Genomic DNA, 10474 nt, shown 5'->3' with positions numbered 1-10474 from the left:
GAGAATTTTCATAAATTTCCTTATACGTTCTAATCGTAAGCTACATTTTAAGCCACACTATGATTTTCTGTGGTTTCAAATGCGCTATTTTGAAGTCGTATAGTGTTGACTCGAGAGAGAAAAGTGGAACAAAGGATTCTGATGGGAAGTTAAGCGCCATGGACATCGGCTTGTCAGAAACTACACACAAAGAGCATCAATAAATGGCTCTAGCTCATCCTGTCACCTAGCCCGGGACAGGGCTCACTCTCCCATGGCCAGCCTGCAACCTCACTGGATTCTGAGTTCATGAACCAATGACAACATGATCACTGGCTGTCCGGCCTTGGACAAGGCAAGAACGAAGCCTGCAGAAGGCAGCCCGCCCCCGCCTTGAAAGGAAAAGGCACACACACAGCCACCACCTGGTTTCCCAAGTTTATTAAAAATCAAAGAATAGAAAAACTTCACATAAAAATATGTCAATTTTAGCTTCCACATTGTTGTCCACGCACAAAAAAAATCGAAACATGATATATCTTGTTGCCAGCCCGCGGCGTGTGGCCACAGGGAGCCAGGCCAATTCATCCGCTCACTGTGACGGGCTGGAGCCTGGCGCCCAGGCCTGGGGCTCCGTCCTGGGGCCACTGGCGGTGCTCCTGCATCCCCGCCGCGTTTCTTGAGTGGGGGGTTACAGTCAATATTGCTAATGCGTAGAGATTAGTACAGGCCTACGTATCAGTTTTTATAAATATTTCTTTATCAATAGGTTCACAATTTAAATATCTTTAAATATTTTTGATAACCTTGGATCATCACGAACCGCAGACAAACTGTGCTACTTGGCTCGGGAGCCCCCCAGGGAGCCCGCAGGCACGTCGGCCCCTCTCCACACCAGCGGGCCAGGCCCGCCTTTCGGGGGCCACAGACACGGCGGGGTGTGTAGCGCTCGGAGCCCTCGAGAACGCCCCGCTTCTGCACACCACCGGGGTCATGGCAGTAAGCCTCTCATCCCGCTTCTCGCTAGTGGACTTCAAAGACCATCCCACCTGTAGTGTAGCAGGGTCAGAACCCCGTCTTAAAAATGGGAACCGGATGACCCAGGAGAGGTGCCCACCTCCCGGGACACCCGCGGCACTCGGGAAACTCAGGGTGAGGCAGGGTGGCTGCGCCGGTGTTCGGGATGGGTAACAGAGACAGTGGTTGTCGTGGCAGAACACACTTGCAGAGGATGCTTCTTGGGTCGGGTGCCGGCCACTCCGGCCCGACACTGGGCTGTGCTCTCCAGTGATGTGTTAAAAACCCCCCACGGCGCGCCAAGCAGCTCAAGTACTTCTCCTATAGTTGCTCTTAACAGAACGAATGCATACCGCTACAGATTCCACAACGGAATCAACAGAACTCCTTTCTCCACATTCCTAAAACTGGGTACCATTGTCTGTGATGACACTCGCCAGACCCATTATGACAGGCTGTGTGACTAAAAACTGAAGCGTTTCACAGTTCACGCTTGAGATCTTATCACGTGACGACCTTTTCTCCCTGTAGAAAGTTATACTCTGGCACTTTAAATGCTGGGTCTGTTGTCTACAGTTTAAAAGAACCAAACCCAAAACATTAAAACTCCGAGGTCAGAGCAGGACCACAGACAGGCCGGACGGCAGAGCCGACAGGCAGCTGGTCAGAATGTTTAGGAGCCGAAGCCCTGGGGGAGCAGGGACTCGGCTCCTTCACCACAGGCTGAGAGGCCTCACGTCTGACCTGAAGAAGGAACATAAAAATTACCCAAGCCCCTCATTCGTGGTGTTCACAACAATGCTCATCAGACATCCAGCCGACACGATGAACCCAACTTAGAAAATGCAACTCGGGAAAGGATCTAAGCTTGTTTAAAAAAATTCCCTCCTCCCTTCAATATAACTTATGTGAAAATATGAAATTAAATAAAAAATATCTGAGTTATTGCACAAATCATAAGTTTTCAATATTTACATAGAAAAACAGTTCTGAAATTTGAAACAAAACGTGAGGGCAGTAAAACAATGATGATCTCCCAACAAATAATGGGGTTCGCTCTCCGCTGCTCCAACAACGTGAAATGAAAGTACCCAACCCGCAGGGCAGGCATGGTGCCGAGAGGCGCCCCAACCCCGCGCGGCCCCCGGTTCCTGCAGACCCGCTCCGGCCTTGAAGGAGGCGCCTGGGAGGCAGCAGACAGCATCCACGTCTAATAAGGCTTCACAGACGACACAGGGAGCTGCTCTTGAGGACGTGACCACCACACGGGGACATGCAGCGTGGCCGGCCGGGGCTGGTCTCCAGTCCCGGGGCCCCGCGGCCGCCCAGCTGCAGTCTGCGGGGCAGGCCGGGCGGCACCGCCGGGAGCATTACCTGCTGAGACTGACAGGCAGGCTGTCCCTCGTGTGTGTGTGTTTTTTCCTCCTCCAGCCGGTACGGTTGTACTGGTGGTGGCCCCGGTTGCCCACAGGAGGCCGCACGCCGCCAGTACCCACCGAGCTGTAGCTGCCGCCTTGGCCGTGGCTGTGGGAGCCCTTCATGGACAGCTTCATGCCGCTGTGCTGCTGAGGGGACCGAGAGGGACGCGGCTCGAGGCCGGCCTGGACTGACCCCCACCCGCAGCCCCACTTCCCCCGCGGGCCAAGAGCCTGGACCCCGGCCATGGCTCTTCCCGACATCCCGGCCTTTTTCCTGAACTGCATTTCTAACGTGTAGGGATGACTTAGAGGGCCCCAGGGCAGTGGACCCAGGGCCCCGGGCACCAGAAAGCCCGGCCCAGTCCAGGGCGCCTGCAGCAAGACCAGGGGCAGTGCAGTGGTGAGGGGGTGACACCGTGGGCAGCGTCATCGTTCCTGCTTCATCATTTGCTTCCTGAAAACCAAAGTTCCTACCGTGGAAATTAACAAAAAATGGAAAATATTCTTTACTTCGAACTTAACTCTTATGCTAACAAATTCAATGAATTAAACTACACTAAACTTTAAAATAATTTAACGCTTTGCTTGTCACAGGGAAAGCAAATACGAAGCTGAATGATCAAGCTGCCCCTTGAGAACAAAGAGCATGTGTGGACCCCCTCTGTGGAAAAGGTGCTCAGTGCGGGCCGACCGCCAGCCTGCAGGGGACCAGCCCTGGGCACTGGGGCCATACCTTGTGATACAGGTGGGGGCTGGAGAGCGGGTTGGGGGACGCAGAAGGGATGGCCGGGGAGGACACGTGGTGGACGGCCTTCAGCGCCGGAGCAGCTTCGATGCCCGCCTGTCTACAGGGTACAGGGGCCACGCCGAGCGTCGGGGGCGGGATAGTAAACCTGGTCTGGGGGAGAGGACCAGAGACAGCATGAGTGCCCACGCAACACCGCTCTTACCAGGAGCCCCGAGAAGGGCCCCACTCACAACTGGTTCCTCAGTCTGTGACTGCAACCTCACATCTGGCTCCTCAGTCTGTGTGACTACAACCTCACAACAGGCTCCTCAGTGGGTCTGAATGCAACCTCACAACAGGCTCCTCAGTCTGTCTCTGACTACAAACTTACAACAAACTCCACAGTCTATGTCTGACTACAACCTCACAACAGGCTCCTCAGTGGGTCTGACTGCAACCTCACATCTGGCTCCTCAATCTGTGTGACTACAACCTCACAACAGGCTCCTCAGTCTGTCTCTGACTACAAACTTACAACAAACTCCACAGTCTATGTCTGACTACAACCTCACAACAGGCCCCTCAGTCTCCGTCTGACTGCGTCACAACAGGCTCCTCAGTGGGTCTGACTACAACCTCACAACAGGCTCCTCAGTCTGACTACACCACAATAGGCTCCTAAGTAGCTCTGACTCAGTCTATGTCTGCCTACCACCTCACAACAGTCTGCTCTGAAGCACAATGACAACATGAAGATGTCCAGTCACCCAAGCCATAAGGTTTTGGTGACCATGAAATTCAAGAGAACTACAATTATCAGAGAAACTGTCCCTTGAGTCTTGGGGTAGCACCCTGGGTCAAGCGGGGTAAGATGCCCCAGGCCAGCTGGAGTGAAGGCCTGCAGATGGGACGACCCCCACCTCCGCTCCCCTCCCATTTCTGCAGCACCTTCCCATCAGGGCAGAGGTGCTGGCTCGGGAGCCCCTCCCCTGCTTTTCCAGACCCTCTCTGCTCTCATCTTAGAACTGTCCGCATTACCCCCGAGACCTCAGGAGGGTGGCTGTGGCCTCCTGGGCAACAGCTGTGGCAGGAGCTGGCCTCAGGGATGGCACCCCTTCCTCACGTTTCCTCCCACCCAGGGCCTCTCTTCAGTGGGAGCTCTGTGCCCCCAGGGGCGCAGAGAAGAACCCATTCCTAGGGTCTCTGACAGCTCTGTGCCCTGGCTGTTCAGTCTCCACTGCATCCTGATCTGGGAGACTTCAACACGAGTGAGGCACTCAAGAGACCATGCACGTGAGGGTTTGCAAGTGGGATTTCCCTCAGTCACTTCCCCCACTGGAATGACATTTGCAGTTTGGCGATAAAATGATAAAGTGAGCTTTTTGTCTTAAACCTTAAATGACAACTTCCCGGGCTGCCCAGTGGCTCAGACTCCACGCTCCCAAGGTTGGGGGCCCAGGTTTAATCCCTGGTCAGGGAGCTAGATCCCACATGTCACAACTAAGACCCAGGGCAGCCAAGTAAACTAAATAAATATTTTGCTTTTTAAAAAAAAATCCCTTGAGTGGCCTTAGCTTTTGCCTATCTGTACAGGTGACAGAAAGGACCAGAGGCAGCACATGGTCCTGACGCCACCCGGGAGGTGCACGAGCAGCACCTGCACACGGCTCTCGAGGGAGCTGGGCCCGAGCAGAGGCCAGCCCCAAGTCTGCCTGTGGCGGCCCTCGCCCACGTGCGGGCACTGCCTCTGTGGCTCTTGCTTGCTAATATACCAGTGAAAGATTCTGGGGCTCTGCTGATGGCCATCACTGTGCGTCCCGCGCCTGCTGCCTCCGCACCCCCTAGCCTGGGGTGTGTCCTGAGAACACCCTACCTACAAGGGGAGCCCAGCATCACAGAGAGACGTGGGCACACGTGGGCATACCCATCACCTTCTGCTCAGATCACAACTGCTTGTGAAAGCCGACTCTACTTCAGAAGTGCATTAATGTGATGAGTTTCATACACATAGAGTTGATGTATATTTGGAAAGTAACTACAAATCTAAAACATCAAAAATTACCTCTAAAAACTACCTTTTTAAAACACCCGGGTTCTAAAAACAACACGGGTATACTAATTTTGTCTAAATTTTTTGAAAAAGAACATACTATAATGGAAAAAATTCTATAAATAGTATGTAGTGAATGACGCAGAGAAGTCAAAGCTGGTATCAAATCTGAGTAAGAGTGCAAACAATGAGATTCTTTGAGGAAATCAAGGACCGTGTCCTTCTCAGCCGAGGGACGGCACCAGGGGCCCTCTGAGCACGAGCCCAGGACAGCGGCCTCATGCTGAACGCCAGCATCACTTGCAGAAAGACCACGTGGACCTTGTCAAGCAGCAGCTCTGGGCCCACCCAGAGTCCCCTGGTGCAAACACAGCATATGGTGAAGCTCAAGAACACGGACTTCTGCGGGACAACAGGACTCACATTCTATCAACCCACCAAGGATGAGAACGGCCTACAGGACAGACATATCTGTTCCAAGAACGTCGAAGGTTCTCTCTCTAATCTAACACTGTCAGTCAGGCCTACAGCGCACAGCACCTTGGACCTGGTCCCAGGCCGTCACTGGGAAGAGCCCAGCCAGCCGCATACCTGCGTGTTGGTTGTCATGACCAGTGTCCTGGACGTGGTGGACTGAGGTTTGCCACTCGCCATGGGCAGGGCGGCGGGCAGGCTGGCCAGCAGGGGGGTGGGCGCCTGGAGGCTGAACTGGTACACGCTGGGCGTGGTGCAGGGCGGCGTGTCTGAGTCCTGGGGGGACAAGAGGAGGGCTGCACCCGAGGCTCGTGCCCCTCAGAGCGACAGGAGTGGCCACAGGCAAGACCCAGGGCGTCCCAGAATGCGGGCGCCCCCCCACCACCCCCACCCAGGGCTCCTCCCGGTCAGGTCAAAACTGAAGAACATCATGGAATTGCAGCTGAAACACCCCGACTGCTGGTCTTATCTCCCCATAAGTTTGTACACCACGACCCCCAGGAGCCCCCCGGCTCAAAGGACACCACTCACGATGTCGCTGCCAGAGAGCGAGGACACGGAGGAGGCGGACGAGCCGGATGACCGGAGCTGTGGGCCAGGCAGGGGCAGGGTCAGGCGCGGGCCCAAGGGAGGCTCGGGGTCTCGTCGAGGAGGCTGGTCCCCCTCGCAGGTGCCCATCCGCTCTGCGGTCTTCACCCTGTTGTCTGTGGGAGGAAGGTGGAGCCGTCACGCTCCTCAGCCCGCGGCCCCACTATGCCTCTGACGCTGCGCGTGAGGCTGACAAAGCCAGCTCCTGACTTCACTTCACGTCAATTAATTTTTTAAGTTACATTTCAGCCACTGGAGTGCACTCAACTATGTTCGAAACAACACGGTGTGCAGCCCCACCTGTGAGTTACAGAGCCTGGCCCTGAGGCGCTTCAGGTGTGAACACGCACCGCTCGCGGAGGACACGGCACCAGAGACCCACAGCTTTGGGCGCTGACTACCCGTTCAGATGACAGTATGCTGAGCACTCAGTTGAATAAAACAGACTACTAAAATTAATTTCACCTGCTTTCTTCCACTTACAATGCAGTTCCTGGGAACTTCAGAACTTCCATGTGTGCACAGCACTGGCCTAAACCTTACAGCTTTAAACTCTTACAGAAACAAGCTGCTTTCTTAGTGTGAATGGTTTGTTACTAAAAGACAGACACTGCTGCGCGAGCGCGTCAGGACGTGCAGAGCCGCGGGAGGGGGCCTCTCACCGGGGTCTGGTGCCGCGTGGACCCTGCCGCCCCACTTCTCCTTGATCCATGTCCGGTAGTCGATCACCTCCTGAGTCACCTTGATGATCCTCCCTAAGGTGCTGTGGAAGGGCAAAGGCAAGCGGGTGTGAGTGCCGCACAGAGCGTGCCGTGGAGCCGACCGTCCTATCCAATAGCCACTTTACATCCTAACATGGAACTCTGCTAAGGGAAAGCTGGGGCAAGCTAAGGTAATCTTACGGCTGACTTCTGTTGTTTGAATCCAAACCTACACGGAACGTAAAAAGTGGGGGCAGGGAAGCACAAGTCCTGGAACCTCCATCTGTCCACAAAGGACCGCTGAAGTCCCCACCAGGTAGGGAAGCCGGCCCCAGCCCCAGTGACCACAGGGGCCCCATTCCCACCACACGGGGGACACAGAGTGCCCAGAACAGGCCCAAAGCTTTGCCCGCAGACACCCAGGAGACAGAAGCCACAGAACCCTGTGCCCCCACCACCGAGCTGGCCTCAGAGTCTGCGTCCTCCATAACCTCTGAGGACGGCGTACTGGCCCAGCTTCAGCAATCTCCTATGACAGTTATCGCCCCTGCCTCTCACTTCCCCTCAGCTTGTCCCTCCATCCCAGCCCCACCTCCACGGGCGCGTAATCTGCGGTCAGGAAGAAACACTTCTCACCAGTAAAAGTGCACACCGGAAAAGTGAGCGCCCAAAACAGGGGCATGAAGGACCGGTGTGCAGGGAGGGGGGTGGGGGCAGGACGCGTCCCTCAGGGCTGACCGGTGTGCAGGGAGGGGCCTGGGGGCCGGACGCATCCCTCAGGGCCGGACACCCACCTCTTGAGGGCAGCCGGAAAAAAAGCATCACACTCTACAGCTTTAAAAGCCAGAAATGACCTCCCCAAAAACTAATACCCTGGGAAAATCCTAGCTCTCTAAATGAAAACCTTTCACCTCTTGACCGCCATGACCACCCTGAGCCCCTGAAAGGCCTTCCTTTCCCAGCATTCTCAGGTTCTCCTGAAACAGGGCGGCAAACTCCGTGGAGGCAAACGACGGGGGCCACGGCCCCAGGACGGGGTACCTTTCGGAGTCTCTGTTGGGGTAGGACCGGGCGAGCGGCGACACGGCGTGGCTGAGGACGATGTAGGCGTAGTCGAACACCTGCTTCACCTGCATGGCCCCGTAGGAGCTCCGGCCCACGTCGTTCCCTGAGAAGAGACAGCCAGCGTCAGAGGTGCGGCTTCTCACATTTGCAGACAGCAAATAAAATGAAGCGCACTGAAGTCATTAAGGGAGTCCAGGTAAGGAGCGAACTTTGCTGGAACAGCAGACTTTCCAAGTTCAATTTACATGTAACTCATTCCTCAAGTTCAGGTGGGGGTGTTTTTCTTAGGAAACATATCCTTGAGCACCAACATTTTCTCTTTTCCAGGTTTAATCATGTAGCCGCTCAGTAACTGTGTGAGTTTTCCTATTTCAATTACATTTCAGCAAACGCTGAAGACAAAGGAACTGCCGGCCACTTAGCTGACCAAACGCAGACACACCAGGGCTGGAGGCCTGTCCTGGGGGAGGGAAACGCACCGCTGAGGAAGCGCCACACAGACCACGCGACCACAGAGGAGAGTCTTTCAGAAGACAAGAAATTAATGTCATACCCCAGGAGCCACGAAACAAAAACCATAAATCTGAGGGTGTTGAAAAACATATACAGGAGCTAAACATTAAAAAAATACCAAATATAATGCAAGAGACAAAAGGCTTCCCAAGTGGCGTGAGTGCTAAAGTACCTGTCAGCCAATAAAGGAGATAAAAGAGATGCAGGTTTGATCCCTGGGTCGGGAAGATCCCCTGGAGGAGGACATGGCAACCCACTCCAGTATTCTTGCCTGGAGAACCCCATGGACAGAGGGGCCTGGCAGGTTACAGTCCATGGGGTCAGAAGGAGTCAGACACGACTAAAGTGACTTAGCACACACGCACACACACAAATAATAAAAAATACCAAATACAGGTGCAAGAGACAGAAGTACAACATGTCAACAAAGAAAGACTTCCCTGACCGCAGAAGACCTTACAAAACCAGGGAGGACAGTGCAGCGGATGGACGGACAAAGCGCGTGAGCTCACACAAAACACCACGCAGGGGCTCTGCACCCGGAGCATACCATCTCACCACCCAGCCTGTCGCCTGCTGCCTCTGACTTTATCACCCACAAAGAGCAGCGTGTCACCCAATAACCCCCCACAGACACCTGTGGGACTGACAAGTAACCATGCGTTTCACCTCACCCATCATTAAAGAAAGTACAGGAAGTGAAAATGGACATGCCTGGCCTTATCAGGTGGGCAAAGATTTCAAAGACGGCCAGCAAAGGTGCGGGAAACGCACCTTAACCTGGGCTCTGCAAGGAGCCAGTCTTACACCGGAATCTCCCTCTGCGCACAGAAGAGGACTCTCGGGTTTACCGTTAAGTAAAACCGAAAGCGGCAAAGTTGTCTGTGTTATGTGATGCCAACTGCTCCAGTATGCTTGCCTGGAGAATCCCATGAACAGAGGAGCTTGGTGGGCTACAGTCCATAGGGTCACAAAGAATCAAACAGGACTGAGCACACACGTCCAATCAATAACGAGGCAATATTCGATGTTAATATCCACACAGGGAAAATATGAGAAGAGCGTGCAAAGGGGAGGGGATTATGGCACACTTCACTTTTCTATGTGACAAGCTTCTGGGAAACAGATGCTTTATGACAGACAGGTAATACATTTCTATTCAGAAAAAACAGAATTTTTTTTCTTAATTCACACTTTCTACATTACTCTGATTACAGAAAGCAAACTAAGTTGCAACTTTAGAGTAAGTTATTTAGAAGTATTAACAAGGAATTCTGACGTGCCAGCCCTGACCCCAGTAGTACAGCAGGACTCTACACGAGATCCAGTGACTGCCCGTGGCTGGGCGCCTGTGAATGCTCCCTGGCTGGCATCAGCGGCCAGAGCACAGTGCCTGCAGATGGGGGCCCGCGCAGAGCAAGGGTCCTTACCAGGCAGCAGGGGGTCCTCAATGCACAGCATCGACGGTCTGTACCCGCTGGTCATGGCTTTCATGATCTCCTCTTTGGCGATATAGGCACCTCCTTCTTTTATTCTAATACCAGTTTTCAAGTAATTAAAATTTCTTCCATAGAGTTCAAAAAATTCCACAAGCAGCATCCCGAGGTTCTCATCTGCTCTCCGGGCGTCAATTCTCGGATGCAGCTGTGAAAGCGAGGCCCCCCGGTTTGTGTGGATTCTGGACACTGCAGACACTGCACACGCGGTGAGCTCAGACGGCTGGCCCAGGATGCAGTCAGGGGCCCTCGTCCACCCACCACCACCACCACCACCACCGGCAGCCAGGAGGCATCACCGGAGCCTGGATAGCTTGTCAACCAAGGGTGCTCAAGAGAAAAAAGATCTGCTCATCTGAATTTTTAAATTATACTCCAATTCTTTGAAATTCAGAAGCCACACATTGCTACACAGACATCTGATTAACCCCAAATTCCCAAACAGT

At 53.9% G+C, this 10474-nt stretch overlaps 1 protein-coding gene across 2 annotated transcripts in view; it reads right to left on the bottom strand.

Annotated features, from left to right (window-relative positions):
• Positions 1-404: 404 nt before the first annotated feature.
• The window catches only part of TENT4A (terminal nucleotidyltransferase 4A), a 41603-nt gene continuing 31533 nt past the window's right edge, over positions 405-10474 (bottom strand). Inside the window, exons 7-13 of one of the 2 annotated variants that reach the window (XM_086361163.1) lie at positions 9963-10176; positions 7996-8122; positions 6916-7016; positions 6197-6369; positions 5783-5941; positions 3148-3312; positions 405-2561 (exon numbers count right to left, since the gene is read on the bottom strand). In XM_086361163.1, coding sequence (XP_086217289.1) covers positions 2367-2561; positions 3148-3312; positions 5783-5941; positions 6197-6369; positions 6916-7016; positions 7996-8122; positions 9963-10176 — 1134 coding nt within the window. In that variant the 3' untranslated portion in view covers positions 405-2366. The remainder of the gene's footprint in view (positions 2562-3147; positions 3313-5782; positions 5942-6196; positions 6370-6915; positions 7017-7995; positions 8123-9962; positions 10177-10474) is intronic. The other variant, XM_086361164.1, reaches the window with a different exon arrangement.

Source organism: Bos grunniens, chromosome 20, assembly GCF_055505025.1.
Source record: "Bos grunniens cultivar Pamir isolate PY7600 chromosome 20, Bosgru_T2T1.0, whole genome shotgun sequence".
Classification (NCBI taxonomy): domain Eukaryota; kingdom Metazoa; phylum Chordata; class Mammalia; order Artiodactyla; family Bovidae; genus Bos; species Bos grunniens.
The sequence above is the reverse complement of the archived record's forward strand: the minus strand, read 5'-3'. Positions and strand labels throughout refer to the sequence as shown.